The 21,319-nt window shown below is 41.8% G+C and overlaps 1 protein-coding gene and 1 long non-coding RNA gene across 9 annotated transcripts in view; one reads left to right on the forward strand and one right to left on the reverse strand.

Moving 5' to 3' along the window:
* Window positions 1–204: 204 nt before the first annotated feature.
* The window catches only part of LRP6 (LDL receptor related protein 6), a 147,104-nt gene continuing 125,989 nt past the window's right edge, over window positions 205–21,319 (forward strand). For 2 of the 8 annotated variants that reach the window (XM_053254804.1, XM_053254808.1), the window contains exons 1-3: window positions 438–564; window positions 1,033–1,195; window positions 14,105–14,498. In XM_053254804.1, coding sequence (XP_053110779.1) covers window positions 460–564; window positions 1,033–1,195; window positions 14,105–14,498 — 662 coding nt within the window. In that variant the 5' untranslated portion in view covers window positions 438–459. The other 6 variants (XM_053254810.1, XM_053254806.1, XM_053254805.1 and 3 more) reach the window with 6 other exon arrangements.
* LOC128326921 (uncharacterized) lies at window positions 6,844–7,913 on the reverse strand. Its single transcript, XR_008308332.1, has 2 exons — window positions 7,713–7,913; window positions 6,844–7,616 (listed from the first exon to the last, which is right to left on the reverse strand). It is a non-coding gene; the product is annotated as an uncharacterized LOC128326921 (long non-coding RNA).

Consider the following 21,319-nt stretch of genomic DNA (forward strand, 5'->3'; position numbering starts at 1 on the left):
AAATTCCTATGGAAAAGATAGAAAATGTGTTATTTGTGTAGGTTAACTTATGGAAGTCCCTGTGCTCCTGTCAGGTTTGCTGCCTACCTCCGCTGAGTGTTCATAGTTAATGTCATAATGTATACCAGGAAATTAAATAACAGCAAACAATTAAAAAGCTCCTCCTCCCGCCCCGCTTGCTCTCGTCGCTTCGCCCCAGCAGCCTCTCCCTGCCTTGAGTCAGGGCTGCTCGTTCACCTGGAGGCAGCGGCAGCAGCAGCTGCTCAGCCTCCTTTGTGCTGTTGCTCTTGCTGCTGTGTGTCCCTGAAAGTAGTTCCGACACTTCTCAGGTCCAGAGTGTTATGCAGCCGAGCCGAGAACCTGATCTCTTATTTAAAAAAGAGAGAGGTAAATGAGTCCCTCAGGAATGCGACAGGGACTGTTGTTTTCTCTCGGGAAGGTGTGTGTGGAAAGGGGTGGATGGGTGGGGATGACAAACCCAGCCCACAGTGTTTGGGAACTTCTCCTTTGGCTCTGAAAAGGAAAGAAACCGCTGACTGTGTGTGTGTCTCTCTCTCTCTCTCTGTGTGTGTTTGGTATATACATATGCATGTGTGGATACATAATTGCAATAGGAGGAGGCGGCGATAGAACGAAGGAGGGTTTTTGTATTCGAGAATCCAGGAGGAGAGGGAGGAGGCTGAGAAGGGGAGGGGATGTGTTCCTGCGCCTCTCCCCTCTCCCTCAGCCCTCCAAGGAGGAGGGGAAGGAAGAGGCTGCCCGAGGAGGAGGAGGAGTGGGGGGGAAGGAGCTGGAGAGGAGAATTGCCTCAGCACAGCCCTTTGCACTGAGGAGGCGGCTGAGGCAGAAATGGAGGAACATGTTTGCCTCTTTATTTTTTCCTGGGCAAGAAGCTGAGGGTGAAGTAGCCTGGGGGGCCAAAAGGAAGGAAAGAAAAATTGTGTTGCAGCGTCTTCCTCGTGGCGTCTTAATTTTTTAAAAAAGATTGTGTTTGCTTCTTCCTTTTCTCTCCCCGCCCCCCTACCCCGAAAGTATGAGAGGGCGGCAGAGGTGCTGCTGTTCTTCTCGACCTCCTTCATCCCCGCCGCTACTACCACCTCCTTCCTCTTCTCCCCGCCGGTGAGAGCCAGAGGAGAGAAGATGGGCGCCGTCCTGAGGAGCCTCCTGGTCTGCGGTTTATGTTCCCTGGCGAGAGGTGAGAGAGAGGCCCAACAAGGAGGCCAAAGTTGCTAAAGACCTCTTTAAAAATAAAATAAAATAAAATGGGGCATCCCCCCCCCCGCCGTTTTGTGTGTGTGCGCGCATCTCTAGGGTAAGGGGAGAAAGGGAAAGGCCTGTCTGGGTTGCTGGGAAAGGGAGAAGAGGGGCCCACTGGAAGGGGGTAGAGCTCCGTCCCACCCCCCTCTCTCTCTTCAGGCTTTTCTCTCAGGAACTTCCCCAAATCCCTGAGCAACTGAGGCCGGCTGCCAGGATTTTGCAAAGTGGGGAGCTTGCCAGTACAGTGTGTGTCCGTATGTGTGTAGCCTTTACAGTGTAATTTTATAGACTTTCATAGCTTTAAAGCTTAAAACACACACACACACACACACACACACAACTTCATGCAGCTCCTGTTCGATTTGTTAACCTTTTAGGAATCAGGACATGGGGACATTTTTGCTCAATAATTTGTCTTCAGGAAATGTATGTCAATTTTTAAAAAAGCAAAACAAAAATCCAAGTCTACTCTTGTGAACTCAGATCTAGTCTATTGACTTCAGTGTGATTTCTTCCTAAACAAGTACTGACTATCGTTCTATGTTCTCATTGTAGAAATACTAAGTTGCTGCAAATTCCAGTCCTAAATACACTTATTTGGGAGTAGGCTCTATTGAAATGAGGATTGTAATCGTACAGCTCAATCATGTTTACTCAGAAGCAAATTTTGCTTGGTACTATGGGACTTACTTTCCAGCAAATGTGTGTGTGATAATTTCTAGGCTGCAATCAGTTTGGAAATGTGTCTTAGAAATCAATTCTAAACACACTTTATTAAAATGAATGAAACAAGCAAAATTTAAGTCTGGTTAGGATCAAGCTGTAATTAGAAATAAGTTGTATTTAACCATGCCCATCTCTGCAAAAAGAAATAATCAAGTTTTTAGCTGGGAACAGCATGCAAGCATTATTTCTGGTACACTTGATAGGGGTGGGGAAAATAAAGGTTCAGTGCTTTTGATGGTGCATGCATCAGGCAAAGCCTGTATATTCTTTAAAGTAATGCACACCAATATAAGTTAATATACTGGCAAGAATAAAAAGACTCCCTAGATACTGTAGGACTTCAGGGAAAGTTTATATAAAATTTCAGAGGTATGATTGGCATAGCTCAAAATAAGAAAGAAGTAGGATATAATATCTGTTAAATATATATATATAAATTGTCATTTCTCCCTGCTCCTATATTTGTGGGAAGTGGAGGCTTCAGATACTGTACTGCTGATTGATTGTAGCAGTTTCAAATACTGTTTGGGAGAAATATTTGTTCAATCCACCTCACAAACATCCTTTTTCACTGCAGTTGAAGGAGAAGAATGTTTTTGTATTAGTGTGTAAAAAGGAATTCTGTCTTTAAAAAAAATCTGCCAACACTGGTTTGTTTTGATAGAAGCTTAAGGGAGTTGAACTGGATTGGAGGAAATCCTGGAAAGTCAGTTGATCAATGCTCTGGGATGGGGGTGGGGGGAGGAATCCTACCCCCCAAACTCTTGGCATCTGTTTGCCATATTGTATCTTCCTAGGAAAATGTTTAAATGTATGATGTAACCTGAATATTCCACTTGTGGAAGGCAAGTTGAGTTTATTTTCCCCTCCCTGTGATCAGAGATCCAGTTATGTTATGGGTTCACTCTTTCTGCATAAAATCTGATATAGTCCTGTCATGTTGCTCATAGCCAAATAACCTGGGTATTGTTACAGTTAGAGCAAGAATACAAAAATAATAGTGATAAGGCACAAATTATATTTTCCCCCCAAATGTCATCCTATATTTTGTATTTCTGTGAATATTCACAGACCTCTTGATGCCTTGTAGGGAAAAATGTTTCTAAAGATGACAAGTTTATAGGCAGTTCTGAATTTTTATGAGTCTCTTCTTAGTTCCAAGAGCAAAATCTTGCTTCAAAAATTGAATAATTGGGAACAATTCACCAATAGATTCTGTGTAAGCCTCATTGGAATTAATGGGAGATGCACTAGAGGTCTTGCTGTGTAAGTGTAAGCCCCAAGAAAAAGTAATTTTCTTCAGCAACCCCTGTTGAAATGAGTGGAAACTGCAGCATGCTGGTTTTTGTGTCTCCCATCCTCAAGCCCAGTGAAGTTCTTAAGTAATTGTCTTGTGCAAGTCCCATTGAAATGAATGGGAGCTGTACAAGAATAATCCTTCATGCTTTTAAATTTTCTGCCAGATTCTTGTCTCTTTAGAGTTGGCTAGCGCTTGCTCTTCACTTTTAGGAACATAGAAGTTGCCCTCCACCGAGTCAGACTATTAATTCATCTGTCTTAGCATTGTCAACATTGACAAGCAGCAGCTCTCCAGGATTTCGGACAGAGATTTTCTAAGTTCTACTGGAAAATTTGAAATACTGAAAAAGTGCAGTGGGGAAGCAACATACCTAGAGAGCAAGAGGCTGTTGGTTTGAATCCCCGCTGATGAGTTTCCCAGAATATGGGAAACTCATATCGGGCAGCAGCGATATAGGAAGGTGTTGAAAGGCATCATCCCATACTGCACAGGAGAAGTGGGTAAACCACTCCTGTATTCTACCAAGACAACCACATGGCTGTGTGGTCACCAGGAGTCAGCACTGACTCCACAGCACAACCTTTCCTTTTTTCCTTTTACTGGAGATGCCAGGAATTGGAGAAGACCTTCTGCATGCCAAGCATCTGCTCTTCCATTGATCTACAGCCCTACCCTCATTTTGTCCCTACACAGGTAGTCCATATGACTGTTCCATAAAGCTTATTACATCTGTTTATGAGTTCAGGTAGGGATAAAAAACAAGAGTTGAATTCTGAAAGTAAGAAGCACCAGTTCCTTTGTAACAAAAAGTATGCATGATATACATTGGGCTCTTACATTATGGGGAATGCCTGGCTTTTTCTTTTACTGAGGGGCAGCCAGCCTCTAGGTCACTAGTGAGAAAGAACAGTGGGTGGGGGGAAGAAAAAGTGGGAATGGTTAAGATATGGAGCCATTAAGAATTGTACATGGGCTCTGGGCCAGTCACACTCTCTCAACCTAACCTACTTCACAGGGTTGTTGTGAGGAGAAGCCGAAGTTTGTAGTACACCGCTCTGAGCTCCTTGGAAGAAAAGCAGGATATAAAATGTAAAATAAATAAAAATGCATGTTTGTTAGCTTATTGGTGAATGATGGCAAGGTCACATGGGCTGCAGAACCAGAGTCACAGTGATATCCCTCTATGAAGATGATGACATACAGGGGAAACTCGGAAAATTAGAATATCGTGCAAAAGTCCATTAATTTCAGTAATGCAAATTAAAAGGTGAAACTGATATATGAGACAGACGCATTACATGCAAAGTGAGATAAGTCAAGCCTTAATTTGTTATAATTGTGATGATCATGGCGTATAGCTCATGAAAACCCCAAATCCACAATCTCAGAAAATTAGAATATTACATGGAACCAAGAAGACAAGGATTGAAGAATAGAACAATATCGGACCTCTGAAAAGTATACAGTGTACTGTGCTTGATTGGCCCGCAAACTCGCCTGACCTGACCCCATAGAGAATCTATGGGGCATTGCCAAGAGAAGGATGAGAGACATGAGACCAAACAATGCAGAATTGCTGAAGGCTGCTAATGAAGCATCCTGGTCTTCCATAATACCTCATCAGTGCCACAGGCTGATAGCATCCATGCCACGCCGCATTGAGGCAGTAATTGCTGCAAAAGGGGCCCAAACCAAGTACTGAATACATATGCATGCATATACTTTTCAGAGGTCCGATATTGTTCTATTCTTCAATCCTTGTCTTCTTGGTTCCATGTAATATTCTAATTTTCTGAGATTGTGGATTTGGGGTTTTCATGAGCTGTACACCATGATCATCACAATTATAACAAATTAAGGCTTGACTTATCTCGCTTTGCATGTAATGCATCTGTCTCATATATCAGTTTCACCTTTTAATTTGCATTACTGAAATTAATGGACTTTTGCACGATATTCTAATTTTCTGAGTTTCACCTGTACTGCTGGGTTTTTGTCCATGTCTACTCTGTATAAAACTCCCCATCCTTCTTCCAATTCTAATAAGCTGTCTATTATATAAAAAACCCAGTGTTGTGTAGTAGATAGAGTGCTGGAGTTGGACTGGAGAGACCGGACTTCAAATTTGCACGTGTCTGTGAAGCTCTTGGTGGAGTTGCCATCTCTCAGGCTAATCTCATCTGGATTAACCTGGGGATGTTTAAAATGGAGACGTGGGAATGTTTCCTAGAGATGGTCAAACCTTCTTGTTTGGAAGTCACTTGTGTAATCTGCTCAGTCATGTAAGGGGCAAACACATGAGAGACTATCAGTGCTATCTTATGCATGCTTATTTGGAAGCAAGTTCTTTTTTATATTCAGTGGGGCTTACTCTCTAGTAAGTGTGGTTAGGATTAAAGCCTTCCCCTATGCCAGACAAACTGAGAATGTAATCCTATGCACATTTATTTGGAAGTCCCACTGAGTTAAATGGGGCTTACTTTCAAGTGAGCATCCACTAGATTGCAGCCTTAGCCTGCAATTCTTTGCACAGACTTGAGAGAGCTGTGGTAGTTTGCAGCAAAAACAGTGTCTTGTGGCACTTGGAAGACTAACAAATTTATTATTGTGACAAACTTTTGGGGATTAGAGGTCATCTGATGGCCTCATCTGAGGCTCTAGTCCACAAAAGCTTATGATGCAGTAATAAATCTTTTATTTTCAAGGTGGCACAAGACTTAGTTAACTTTTGTCCAGTTACTTGGAAGATGCTGTGGCCTACATCCAACTTGTATTGGTAGCATGTAGGGGAATGCTTCCACATGCCTACTAGATAATATAGCAGCAAAAAAGGAAGAGCAAGGATGATGCTACTAAGCTTCTTTCTGTCAGTTAACAGTTTTGGGGAATTTGCTGCCTGTATGATGTGCATGTCCTAACGCCTATTTTTCAAATCCACACTTGACAATTTTAGGTATATAGTTTAAAATAATTTGAACAATCCATATTTTTCAGTGAATACAGCCTGATAGAATGTAGCTTCAGAACAGGAAATACCCTTCTGTCCGCTAAACACTTTCTGCTTAACACTTTCCTCAGTCTCCTTTAGAGAGAGAGTATCCTCATTATGCATGGTTTCTATAAGCAGGGGTGGGATAGAGTATAAAATATACACATATTGTAAGTTTCACAGCTGAAAATAATGACCGGACTTGGTAGTCTTCACCTTTTCTCCCCTTTTAAAAATGTTGCTCACGCAAAGCATGCATCAAGGGACTATCAAATATTTATGGAACATCCCGGTGCGGCATTATTGCTAAGAGCAGTGCAGCTGTGATGCCAGACCAAGCCTGGAAGAAACAAAAAAAAATTCATTTTACATAAATGACTCTCAGATGTAAATACTTCATGGAAAAAGCATGCTGCTATGGGGAAAATGATTAGGCCTAGGTCAAAATAGTGTAAGCAACTGTGTGTGCGTGCACGCATGTATGTATGTTTATAAGGGGAAACAGAATGGCTAGCTTTGTGTTTAAGCCCCTTTGGGATGCCCAGCTGCTAGAGAGCAGAGGAAGGAGAAAGCAAAGCAAGTTCTGTTTAATTTCTGCCTTAAGTCATACCAATATATAAAAGCAGGACAAACATTGTAATAACAAGAGTTTAAAAACAGAACTTGTTATATGTCCAAACAAATATAGTAAAACTTCAGTAATAACATACATAAAACATCAAGTTTATGAATGCAGGAAGCTCTCTTTTTGATCTTGTCTGAAATTAACACAGTTCAAATATTGGTTTTAATGAAGAACTAAAAAGTAAGTTATGCTATTAACTTACACTTTACAATAAAATATTTTGCTTTTCAGTAGAAGAAACCACTTTTCAGAAAGGTTACTGACAAAAATTAAGTACTATCAAATCTAAAAACCAAAACCCAATAAAACAGCAGTAAAAGAAGAAATGTCATTCAAAACAGAAACATTAGTAAAAATGTCAAGGCAACAAAATAAGCCACCCAATCAAACATTTGGCAAAATCGGTTTGTTTTTTACCAGGCATCTAAAAGTTATCCCTATGTAGTATGTTACCCAACTGACATGAGAACCACTGAAAAGTCTCTGTGTCAGATCATCACCTATCTAATCTCGGAAAGCAAGGGCACTTGGAGAAGAACCTCTGGTGAAGATCTTAATGTGAGGGCAGTTGATACAGAATGTCAGGCCTCCATTGTTGATGAGAATCTTCTGGATGGAGGCTCAGTTTGGCAAATCCTTTGACTATGCATGAGCTTGCTTGCATGAATACTGTGGGGACTGATTCTTCTGAAAAGAAGCTTCATGTATTGCACGAAGTGCTGTTGATTGGAAAACAAAGTTTAAAATCAACTCTCAATATCTATCTGCCTTGTGCTTTTTAAAGGCCCTGACCTTTTTGTTGGCATTCTTCTTACCCTTCTCCCTTTTCCTTTCCCATAGATATTTCTGCCATTCTTTGTATTCCACACTGATACGCAGTCTGTTCCCTTGAAAATCAGAGTATCTCTAGGTCACCATTGATAACATATTATTGATGGATTTTATTTTCCATCTGTACTGGTGCCTCTGAGACATCTACAGGCAAGAGGACTCACCTGTAGCTGCTTTGCTTTGGCTGTGCTAATTACTGGATTGATTAATTACTTTACCTCCTTACAGCTGGACTAAAGTTTTCTGGAGAGGGTGTGGTGAGTGGCAAGCACCAGCCCCCTTTGTTGGCTTATAAAAACATAGTGTTAGAGGTGCAGCTGGTGGCAGGTCACCTGCAGATAGCTGCTGAAGTCAACTGCCAAAGAGGGTCAGCCTTTGATAATGGGACTGAGGTCTGGGGCTAGATTATTGCTCAGACATTGTAAGGGATTACACTGGTTGGCTAGAACCAGGGTTTTGGATGTGTCTTTGCTTGTCTGGAGATGGGAGTTCAGGAAGGTGAGTTCAGTGATAGAGGGGTGGCTATTCAAGTGGAGGTGGGAAATTTAAGACTTGATGTTGGCAGGTCAGCAGGCCATTACGTGGGAAGGAAAAGCAGAAATTTAATAAATGTTTCCCCTTCCAGCTTTTTGACCTTGGGGAGCAATGCCAACTATTCACATGCTCTGTTATTGAGCAGGTGAGGAGACTTGGGCGGGGAGTTTGTGTAGCTGTGATCTACAGGAATAATATCTCCCTTACCAGGACCCTAGTCAGGGAAACTGCCCCTGTCGAGTGTATGTACTTAAGCCTAGTGACCAGGGATAGATTTGGACTTCAGTTGGTATACTGTTTACTCCACTGCCCAACAGAGTCCCTGACTGACCTAGTTGTGGAGTTGGTGTTGGAGTCTTCCTAATTTGTGATGTTGAGTTACTTTAATGTTAACTTTGAGACCAGTTTGTCAGGTGCAGCTCAGGAGTTCATAGTGGCCATAATGGTCCTATCCCAAGTGGTCTTGGGACCTACACTCACTGCTGTTCACATGCTTGATTTGCTATTTTGCTCCGATCAAGGTGGTGTTCCATGGCTGGGATTTCCCAATTGTCATGGACGAACCACCATCTGTTAAGGTCTGGCTTGCTGCCACAACCCAACTCCACAGGAGTGAAAGACCTATTAGGATGGTCCACCCAAGAAAGTTATTGGATCTAATAGGATTCCAAAAAGATTTAGAAAGGTTTATATTTGGTTCAGCAAGTGATTATGTCAGTGCCCTGGTTGAGACCTGGAATAGGGAATTCACTAGGGCAGTAGACAGATTTTGGCCTATCTGGATACCTCTATAATGGCAGAGTCTAATGGAGAACTATCCAGAAACTCCCCTTGCCATGATTAGATTGAATCCATTTCAATAACCGCCCTGAGCCATTTTGGAAGGACAGTATATAAATCAAATAAATAAATAAATAAATTTGTGACGACCTTTGTCTGTCATGGCTTTTATAATCTGGTGGTGAGGTTATTGGAGATGGCCTTTTTATCATCATAATTGCATTTTTGTGGGAGGGCTCTTGCGCTGCTTCTTTAAACTCCTTCATCCTCTTGGCTGAGAAGTGGGGCTATTTAACACCTACCTGAGCTTCTCTACTGATGCTAGGAGGGTTTAAACTTTAAATTGCCCCTGCCCCTGTCCCTGCCCAGGTTCCTCCATCCACTCTCACTGCTAGAGTGGATTGTTTAGCTAAGGAACCTTTTAAACCCCCCCCCTTTTAATTGTATTTCCCCCCCTTTGTTGTGCTGGTCATAGACCGTAATAAACTTTGAACTGAACTGCTAAGGAACCTAACCCCATTTTTTAAGTAGCTCAAGCACACCAATATTACAGTTTCTGAGAATGTTACCCCAGTGATATTAGAGGGCTTTCTGGATTTTATTTCTTGAACTATGCAAAATGACTTGTCCGTTCAATAATGTATCTTTCCTATTATTTTTGTATAAAGCCCTTAATGGCTTGGGCCCAGGGTATCATAAGAGAATGCTGCCTTTATTGTGAACGCTGCCATCACTTAAGATTGTCCGAAGAGGTTCATCTGAGGTTCATCTGTGAGAGGAGAGCTGGTCTTGTGGTAGCAAGCATGACTTGTCCCCATAGCTAAGCAGGGTCTGCCCTGGTTGCATATGAATGGGAGACTTGATGTGTGAGCACTGCAAGATATTCCCCTCAGGGGATGAAGCTGCTCTGGGAAGAGCAGAAGGTTTCAAGTTCCCTCCCTGGCTTCTCCAAGATAGGGCTGAGAGAGATTCCTGCCTGCAACCTTGGAGAAGCCGCTGCCAGTCTGTGAAGACAATACTGAGCGAGATAGACCAATGGTCTGACTCAGTATATGGCAGTTACCTATGTTCCTACCACCAGTGTTCCCTATAAGGTGTGTGTGTGTGTGCGCACGTGCTTGCATACTCACACATTTTTGTTGTCCACTCAGGTTAAATAGGAAGGTCCCACTCTGAATATATGTGTGCACACACTGCCTTGATACTGCAGCCCAGAGCAAATCTCATTCCACACACAGATGAAAAAAATTAGAGAGAACACTGGTTACCACTGGTTCCTCTGGTGGTGGTGACTCAGCAGTGAGCCTTTCCTGTAGTTGCCCAGGGCTGTGGAAAGTGCTCCCTGTCCAAGTCAGAGCTGCACCGTCTCTGATGGCCTTTAGAAGAGCATTGAAGACCCATCTGCTCAGTTAGGCTTTTAGTTGAATTTTAAATTTGATTTTAATCTTGTTTTAAAATGTTTATTATTTATCGTTGTTTTTAAACAATTGTAAACCACCATGAGACACGTCTGTTTGGCAGTGTATAAATGTGCTAAAGAAAATAAAAATAAATACATATTTTAGCTTTGAAGTAACATGAGTATTTTAATATACAGCTTTGGCTGGGATGCAAAGATATAAAATTCACTGCTACAAAATGTGGTGATGGGCCACTAGATAGATGACTTTTGAGAAGAAGGATTAGACAGATTAATGGAACCAAAATCATGATGACTGAAAGTGAAAGTTCCTGTTTTAATGACAGAATAGCTTTGATAATCAAATGCTGAGAACATGGGGTTGGCTGTTTACATTGTGTCTTGCTTGTGAGCTTGCTGGAGGCACCTTAATGGCTGCTACTGGAGATGGAGGCAGGGATTTAAAGGCCTGCTCAGCCCTGTGGATGTTATGACTTTTTTCTTCGAATTGCTTACCCCTGTCTTGTTTTACAAACTCCGCTTGAACCCTTGCTTCTGTTTCAAAAGCAGTTTGCCTTCTAAAATAGAGGGTTGGTTCCCTTTGATTTATGGTGCTAGTTTCATAGTTCTTCAGGTTCTAGCAAGAACCCAGCATTCTATGAATCTCTGGCCTGATCCAGCAAGACAACTCTTCTCTTGTGTGACTACAGTACAATAGCGCGCCCCCCCCGCCCATTCACACACCTGACCCGCAACTTCCAATTATTTGAAATTAAAATTGGAGTATTGGGTTGCCGTTGCATACCAAAATCTTCCCTCTTGGAATATGAAAGAGTAAAAACTATCAGCCCTCTGAGGAATATACCTTCCATGTTCTTGCATGAGTCACTGTTCTGAGCACATCTGAATGGAAGTAGAAAGCATGGAACCATGATTTGTGCAGCAGTGTAACAGGTACTCCTCTGAGGCTAGATAATTCTTCTGCTGTCTGTGCTTTAGAGGTGATTGGTCCAATGGTGCTTACTACAAACAGAGCATAATTTCTTCTCGCTCCTGGTGGAGGCTGACTGGGAAGAAGGAAGTCCAGACATGCAAACCATGCAAAAATACAGAGGACTGCAGATTTGTGCTCTTTCACACAGTAGGAATTACTGGAATAACATTGCAGAAATCCCTGTGGGAGCAAAATATTGTGGACTAAGTATATAATGAGAATTTGCCCATTATTTGTGTCTCATCACTTTCATGCTTCAGCTGAAATCTTTTCTGAATTTAAATTTTGGTGTGTACTCCATTAATACTACAGTATTCATCCAGGTCTCCTTTCAGCATGTTGAACCATCAAAGTTATTTTGCTGAATTTTTTTTAGTAAAGCATTAAGGAAAGAGATTATAGCTTTTATGGCAGAGCTTAATGTGGCTAGGAGCTAAGATAAAATGGCATTACTGCAAATTGTGTTTAGAACAAAGTGGAATATGTTAGCATTTCTGTTTTGGATGAAGTTGTAATTTGTCAGAAGTTTGTAGAATAACACACTATTTGCATCCACTTACTAGATATGAAATCTGTTTAATGACTAACATTGAAAAGTTTTTTGCAAGCTGCAAAAATTTGCAAGTTTTTTTGCAATAGAACATTCCTTTCTTCCCCTGCTATAACTTGTTAGATGGACCCTTCTCCTCTAAACCCCACCTCCTAGCATAGTTGTAGCAAACTGGGGGCAAGGCTAAGCGAATATAACTTGAATTATATAGTTCTTGATATATCATGGAATTGACCATGAATGGGCCTTAGCATGGTGTTTCAGGGAGTTGGGCTGCAATAAACCATGGACAGAAAGGTGGTGAAACTCACTCATTCCTCTTCTGAGTAGGCTACACCCACCTATTGTGCCATCTAATGACCATGTTTGTCTTATTAGTCTTGTTCTTGTCTCTTGAAGTAATTGTTCCAGTAAGATATCTACAACATCTGGGAATGATTTCTGACCGATGTGAAAGCACTGTTTGTCTTTAGAATATATTAATCAACTTGGCCCCCATCAAATAATAGCCAGTAGGGTTTTAAGCTTAGGCCACGCCTACACAACTTGTGATCCATCTTCCTGAATGCAGCGCATCAGCCTTGTGCTTGAAACCCCTTTCCAGTTTTGCAGTTTCAGGTGGAGAGCGGACAGGTCCATCAGATCCCTGCTTGGGCCACCTTATATGGCTGGTGTGATGTGATTCAGCTTGTTGGATTATAAATTGTGTATTCTTTAAATTTTATTTATAAATCATGTAGATCTGGCCTAGACTGTAATTGTGCAATAAACTGAGCAATGTATATCCCATGAGCAGAGAATTTTGGATTTTATACTTTTCCCCTGAAGATATCTTTCTAACTCATTGTTGGACATACAATATTTGAAAAAAATATGCTGAAGGATATGAGAAGGCCTCAGAATAAACACCCAGTTATTGAATTCTCATTATTTATACACTACTTGTGAGTTTTAGCTTCAGAATATATCCACCAATTGCATTTTGGCATTGACAGTATTTGTGATAGTATATGCTCTTATTGCTAAATGCAAATAAGCTTATGACATCTTTCCAGTGTGGCTCATGGAACAGCTGCCCTCCCCTGTGTTAAGCAATCGGCAAGTAAATCCTGTTTTAGATCAGGCTTCAAAAAGATGCCCTTTTGGTAGCCTGAGATAAGATTTGCCTCCAGTTAACTGGGTAGTGGAGCTTTTAGAAGCTGGTCTTCTGTTATTTAGGCTACGTAAGCTAGCATAGGTATGCATGGGAAGTGAGCTAGTGTGTCTGTTTGTGTGACAGACAGCATTCTTGTCAGCATGAAAATATAAGAATTAATTTATTGGTTCAGGCAAGGGTTCAACATTCTGTTTCTACTTGTGCCAGCTAGATTTCTCTGGAAACTTGTGTTGGGCATGAGGGTGATGACCATCCCTTGCTATTCCGCTGAGTGTGCTTGTCAGAACTATATTCTCCATGAACATGCAGGATCCATTTTGCTGTCATAGCTAATGTCTGTCTTCTATGAATTTGTCAAATCCTTTTAAAAAAGCTATTTAAGCCAGTAACCATTATTGTATTTTATAGCAGTAAATTTGCTAAGTTAATTATTAACACATTTTTATACCGCCCAGAATGCAAGTTAGGTAGACTTGTGAAGAAATCTTGTCTTTTCTGCCCTGATTCTAGTGCTAGTCAACCTAATTATGTATCTCTTGAGTTCTTCTATTACAAAGGATGAAAAGTTTCTTTCTATTCATTCTTAGGTAAGGAAGAAATATTGAGACTATGGTAATCATAATCACTGGATTTCAAATTCCCACCTGTTTCCATCAGAAATAAAGCTGTGTAATAATATCCACAGAGTATTAACATGCTGGCAGCTTTATATAAAGGTAAAGTTTGCCGTCAAGTCGATATCCTGGTGCCCACAGAGCTCTGTGGTTTTCTTTGGTAGAATACAGGAGGGGTTTACTATTGTCTCCTCCTGTGCAGTATGAGATGATGCCTTTTGGCATCTTCCTATATCACTGCTGCCCGATATAGTACCAGCGGGGATTCAAACTGGCAACCTTATATAGTGTCTGTATAATCCTTAATTGGTACATAGCCTGACTTTAATACCTTTTTCTTCTTCCAAAGCTTCTCCATTATTGCTGTATGCAAATCGTCGAGATCTACGATTGGTGGATGCCTCACAGGGGAATGAGAATGCTACGGTTGTGGTGGGTGGCTTGGAAGATGCGGCTGCAGTTGACTTTGTTTTCATTCATGGCTTGATATACTGGAGTGATGTAAGTGAAGAAGCCATTAAACGAACAGAATTCAACAAAACAGGGAGTGTACAAAATGTAGTTATTTCCGGGCTTTTGTCACCTGATGGCCTGGCTTGTGATTGGTTGGGTGAGAAACTATACTGGACGGATTCTGAAACAAACCGGATTGAAGTTTCAAATTTAGATGGATCTTGGCGAAAAGTCTTGTTCTGGCAAGAGTTGGATCAACCCAGAGCAATTGCCTTGGATCCTGCAAGAGGGTAAGTCTGTTTTCTGAAAGTAATCTTTATGTGGCCATTTCCTGAGCCATTTTTGGAAGGGCGGTATAGAAATTGAATGAATGAATGAGTAAATAAATAAAATTTCTGCTACTTCTAGTGAGTCAGAATTGACTTTGTTGCTGTGCTAGTAGCTTGGAAGACTACATTCCTGTTGCACTTTAATGATGTTCACCAGTCCACCCTTTATCTGCAGAGTGCACTTTCTCTGGATTTTTCTTTGTGTTCTGAAATGTATTTGGTATTTGAATGGCACAAATTAACAAGGCCAGTAGTTCAAGTTGCATGTGCTAGCCTTCTTTAATAGTTTCAGTGCAATCTTACCTTCTCTTCACCATCCCAATTTTCTTTAGACCATATTTTTGCAGCTAAAAAAAAAAATCTGATGGCAACTTATTACTATTAGCACCATTAATGTACATGACATTTAGTAATGTAATCAAACAGTATATCTCAGCCCTGATAAACTTACAATCTAAATTTTGGCAGTGAGGGAGACAGCAGGGACCAGAGACAAATATGTACAGGTGGCATGTAAATCAGGTTGCTGAGTGTATAGAATGTTGGTGAAGCAATAGTTGGTAGTGAGGGGAATGGACAGCTGAGATTTAAGGAGAGAATCTAGAGGGCAGAGACTGTGTGAGTGAAGGCTGACTAAATATATAGGGATTCATTCATCTAAGATATTACTTTCACCTTATTCAGCCCTTGGAAGACTTATCTCTGTGGAACAGCAACAAAACTGTACAGGCTGAGTATCCCTGAGCACCACATTCCATCCGGAATGCTCTAAAATCCAGAAACCACCATGGTGTGCGCCCGCAGCACTGACTCATTGCGGATGAGCACCACGTAACAAAACAAAAAACAAAACGCCTCAGCTCACTCGCTCGCCTTGGTGCTAGAGACGAAGGTGAGCTGGGGAGAACAAGCATGGCAGCTGGTGCAGTGGCTGCTGCCGCTGCTGAAGTATAAATCAAGGATGGGAGGGGGATGTGGGAAGATAGGGGAAAGCCCCCCTTCTCTACTCCCTGCTTAGTGTTTAGACTTAGATCCCATGCACAAGATATCTCATTACAGTATGCAAATATTCCAAAATCCAGAAAACTCTGAAATCTGGAACACTTCTGGTCCCAAGCAGTTCGGATAAGGGATACTCAACCTGTACTAGAAATTGAGAAGTTGCCTTCTTGGAGAAATTTGTATCTGTCCTGACTCTCAAAAAGGATATACAGTAATGTGATTGTTGCTAGCCTTCACAGCACATAAGAATATTTTGCTAGTTATTTTTCTGAGTATTTTCTAGTGGGGATGATCATTCTCAATAGATAAAATCTTTTGGATTATGCTTGCTGGATGTAATTTTTTTTAACCATCATTCTTAAACCACTGTGTTTCAAGCTGTAATTCAAGGCTGTAGAATTTCTCAAAGTTAAGTTATGTATAAGCTCCCTCCACATTCAGTGCCATAGACCCAACAGCACTGCATATTCTGAACAGTTCTCCCCCCCCCCCTTTTTTTCTTTTTGGTATCCTGCTGCTACCATAAAAAATTCAGTCTTGCTGTGCTAGTCACTTGTTTGAGGTAAATGTTCAGACCTTGAATGCATGGGTCTCAGAGAGGATAGGTCAAAATTAATAACTCTTAAAAGAATGGCAAACATTCCATATCAAGAAGTATTTGTTTATGCATATGATTTTAAAGTTATATGTATTCCATATCGCTTAATTTTTATGCACAGTTTCAAGTGAGACAACCAATTTCCTAACCTGTCCTCCAGTCTAACCTCTCCTCAAGTCTTTACTCCTTTCCTGCAACATTCTGTCCTGCATCTTACATTCCCTCTTAACTCAGCATTCCATACTCTTGATCAATTCCTTCCTCCCATTCACAGATACCCCTGATAATAGTTCACCATACAATGGTTTATCAGTGAAATCACTCATTTCAGGCAAGCTTCTGTGAAACTCAGCTTGCCCTCATACTGCTGATCTCTGCTCCCACAATGAAAAATCATGGGGATGTGTTGTATGTTAATCTTGGACACATGCTTAGTTTATGTGGGGTGATGATGAGTCTCAACAGGTCTATGTGTAATGCATGTGTGCTGTAGCACCTGTTTTCAAATTCTCTGCAATATGCAGGTTTTTTGGGGTGGGGACAAACAAGTCAAAGTACTACCTGATAACAGCTTGAAAGCTATAGTCCTGGATGGAGGTTGCTCTCCCCTTCTATTTTTTTTTTTTAAAATGTGTCCTAGGCATGTTGTTTACTAAGCAAAGAATCTTCTTCCTTTGAGAGCTGAGATTAACATAGCTCTCTGTGCCTGTGTGACTTCAACACTATCCTTTCCTGACATGTTTTTTTTTTTAAATTTTTTAAATAAACTGCTTAACACATAGATCTCAAGGAGGTAAACACAATGTAGAATTATAAATACAACTCAGAAACAATTAAAACAATTTTAAAAGCATAAAATGTTAAAAACAGTTTTAACAAATTTTTTTAAATAAAGTTTTAGCAATAAACTTGAGAAAACGTGTGTGTCTTAAGTGATTTTTAAAAAGGTAGCCAGAGATGGAGAAGCTCTTATACTGACAGTGAGCACATTCCAAAGCCCTGGGGCAGCCACAGAGAAGGCTCTGTCTTGTGTCTCCACTAAGTGAGCTGATGTCAGCCATAACCAAACCTCCCCATGTGATCTCCATAAATGGTGGGGTTTCTTGACACAGAAGGCGCTCTCTTAAGTACTCTGGACCCAAGCCATTAAGGGCTTTATAGGTAACAGCTGGCATTACCTATAATCTTGCTAGGAAAAATATTGGCAGCCAGTGCAGTTCTTCTAAAATTGGAGTTACATTGGAGTTCATGGTCTCTTCAGGAAATCCGAGTCCAACCTAGTTGCTGCATTCTGCACCAATTGTAGTTTCCTAACTACATACAAAGGCAGCTGCATGCACAGCACATTACAGAAGTCTAGCCTGGAAGTTACCAGCATATGTACCACTGTTTTGAGTCATTTAACTGCAGAAGTGGGTGTAGTTGGTTTATCAGTCAAAGCTGATAGAAAGCACTCCAGGTCACTACCTCAGTCTGAGGAACTAGAGAGAGTTTTGGGTCCAGCATAGCTCCCAAACTATGGACCTGTTCTTCCTGGGGGAGTGTAACCCCACCCAGAACAGGCAGATCTAAACCATCTCCTGAATCCTGACCCCTCACAGTCAGTATCCACATCTTATCTGGATTCAACCTCAGCTTGTTACCCCTCATCCAGCCCATTACCAGGCAGGCATTTAGGGAAGTTATGCCATTTCCTGATGAAACTGACATGGAAAAATAGATTTGGGTGTTGTCAGCATCTTGATAACATCCTGCACCAAATCCCCTGGTGAGCTTTCCCAGTGGTTTCATATAGATGTTAAAAAGCATTGGAGATGGTATGGAGCCTTGCCAGGACTCTGTACAGTTGCTTTTGCTTAGAAGAGCAGCAGCCTCCAAGTTCACTATCTGAAATCTACCAGAGAAGTAGGAACAGAACCACTGTAAAACAGTGCCACCCAATCCCAATTCCCTCAGGCGACCCAGAAGGAAACCATGGTCGATTGTATCAAAGGCCTCAAAGAGGACTAACAGAGTTACATTCCCTCTGTCAATACCTAATCAGAGACCATCCATGGCAGTCTCAACTACATAGCCTGCCCAAAAGCCAAGTTGAAATGGGTTGATATAATCAGTTTTCTCTAAAACTGTCTGGAGCTGAGAGGCCACCATGATCTGTTATCTTGCCCAACCAAGTATGGGTTAATGATAGCTTGCTTAAGTCAAGGAGACAATCTGCCCTCCTTCAGAGAGGCATTTATAATGTTTATCAGATCCTCTCCAATAATAAAATTGTTAGATAAGATAAGCCAAGTTGGGCAAGGGTCAAGAGGACAGGTGGTGGGACGCACGATCCAAAGCAGCTTGTCTACATCCTCGGGAATCATAAGCTGAAAGTGATCCAATCTGGTCACATAAGAGGAGTTGCTGGAAATCTCCAGAACACTCTGCCCTAATTGTAGAATCCAGTTTGGCCTGAATATGAGATATTTTCTGTGAAAAAATCATTTAAAATGTCACAGTGGGTGACTGATGGTTCCAAATTTGGATTCAAGTGGGAGGGATCTCATACTAGCTCTCTCACCACTTTAGATAACTCCGCTGGATATGAACTTGTGGATGCAATGCAGGCAGAGAATATCTGCTTCTTTGCTGCACATATTACCAGAGCATAGATCTTAAAATGTGCTCAATGTTGTAACCTATCAGATTTGGGAAAAGTGTTTCTCCGTTTGCACTCTAGTTGTCTGCCTTGCTGCTTCAGCTACAGTAATTCTTCTGAATAGCACAGGGCTAATTTTGAAGCAGGTTGGAAAGAATGCTTAGAAGCAATTTTGTCTACTGCTCTAGTGAGATTGTTATTCCAAGTTTACATCAGAGTATTGACTGAAGCATCAGCAGAACCAACTCGAAATGCTTCCAAGGCCTTTTGGAATCCTATAAGATCCAATAACCTTCTCAAGCAGACCGACCTAATGGGTCTTTCACCTCTACAGAGGTGAGTTGTGGTTGCAGGTCCTACCTTATTCAGATGGTGGTCCATTCATGACAGTGGGGAAATAACAGGGGTCCCCATCCATGGAACACTACCATGATCAAAGTAAAATACCAAATGGAGCATCTGACCAAAAATGTTTTGATCCAGAGACCACTTGGGATAGATCCCTTGTCACGATCGCTATGAACACCTGAGCTGCTCCCAACAACCCTATTGAGGTCCCCCACTATCAACAGTCTGGGAGACTCCAATGCTAACCCTGCAACCAGATCTGTCAGCTCAGTTAGGGACTCTATTGAGCAGTGGGATTATCTGTACATCAACAGTAGCTGCAATCTATCCTTGGTCCCTAGACTTGAGTACACACATTCAGTATGGGCCCTTTCCCTGACAGGGATCCTGGTAAGGGAAACAGTATTCTTATAGACCACAGCCACACCTTGCCCACATCCTCTCACTTGCTCCACCACAGAGTATGCTGCTGGGACCAGACTACATGGCTAGCTTCCACTGACCAGGTCGCTGTAATGCTAACAGCAGTGGGTGTCCAACACACAGTAGGATTTTTTTTTAACAGGACAAAATGTGTTGCAAAAGTAGCCCCTCTCTCTGTCCCCCTCCCCCAAGTTAGGGTTACCAAATTGGACTGAAGTTACTTGTGAATATTCTCTTTTCTTCCCACCCACCCCCACAAAATTTCAAGCCATTAACATCTCCAGTATTTCTTTTCAGTCTTTCTAGGAGATTGATGCTGATTCCTGGAAACTGCAGTGTCATGTTTGGAGGGCTGGTAAACGCCTATTTATTTATTTATTCTTCCAAGTAGCCCAGAGTGGTGTACTACATACTTAAATTTCTCCTCACAACAACTCTGAAGGAGGTTAGACTGAGAGAGAATTTACTGGCCAGAGTCACCCAGCAAGTATGGGTGAATGGGGATTTGAACTCTGTTCTCCCCGGTCCTAGTCCAGCACTCTAAACACTATACCATGCTGGCTCTCCCTGTTGTAAATCTCCCTGTCATGGGCAACCAGTAGCCACTGAGCTGTGTTTCTCAGGGGCCCTAACCTTTTCTTCTGCTCATTCCATTTAAAGGTAAAGTGTGCTGTCAAATTGATTTCCACTCCAGGTGCCCTCGGAGCCTTGTGATTTCGACTCCAGGTGCCCTCAGAGCCTTGTGGTTTTCTTTGGTAGAATACAGGAGGGGTTTACCATTGCCTCCTGCTGTGCAGTATGAGATGATGCCTTTCAGTATCTTCCTATATCACTGCTGCCTGATATAGTATCAGCGGGGATTCGAACGGGCAACCTTCTGCTTGTTAGGCAAGCATTTCCCTGCTGCGCCACTTGGGGAGACAGAATTTGATTGAAGCTTGAGGAAGTTGAGACATGTGAATTTCATTAATGTCACCTTCCAATTTTCCTCACAACTTGAATATTGGTTTAGCTTCTAGAATTGAATGCATTGGTGGTTTGGGTTCTTCCCTCTCTTAATAAAAGACAAAAGGAGAGCCATGCCAAATGAGACCAAAGGTCGTGCTAGTTCAGTGTCATGATATGTAAAGTGGCTATTTAGATGCCTCCAAGAAAGCCATGAGCAGGGCATGGAGGCAGGGCCCCTCATCTGCTGCTGAGGAGAGTGGTACCACTGGTCCTGTGGTAGCAAGCGTGAATTGTTCTCTTTGCTAAGCAGGGTCCACCCTGGTTTAAATATGAATGGGAGACTACATGTGAGCACAGTAAGATATTCCCCTCGTGATAGGGGCACTCTGGGAAGAGCATCTGCATGCTTCTATGCAGAAGGTCCCAAGTTCCCTCTCTGGCATCTCCAAGATAGGGCTGCAACCCTGCCTGTAACCATTGTTCCCTCTAAGGCATGCGCATGTGAGGCGTGCACACTCACACATTTTCTGATGTTGGCTCAGTTAATTTTAGATCCCACTCAGGTTGAATCAAGAAGGCCTCACTCTGAATGCATGTGCGCACACACTTCCTTGATACTGCTGCCCAGAACAAAACTCATTCCACACAGAGACAAAATTTTTTAGAGAGAACACTGCTTAACCTTGGAGATGCTGCTGACAGTCAGTGTAGACAATACTGAGCGAGATAGAAAAATGGTCTGACTCGATATAAGGCAACTTTCTATGTTCCCTATCAAACTGGTATTTTACGGAAAAAATAAGTCTGGCTCCTAAGTGTTTG

The sequence above is a fragment of the Hemicordylus capensis genome, chromosome 5 (genome assembly GCF_027244095.1).
Source record: "Hemicordylus capensis ecotype Gifberg chromosome 5, rHemCap1.1.pri, whole genome shotgun sequence".
NCBI lineage: Eukaryota > Metazoa > Chordata > Lepidosauria > Squamata > Cordylidae > Hemicordylus > Hemicordylus capensis.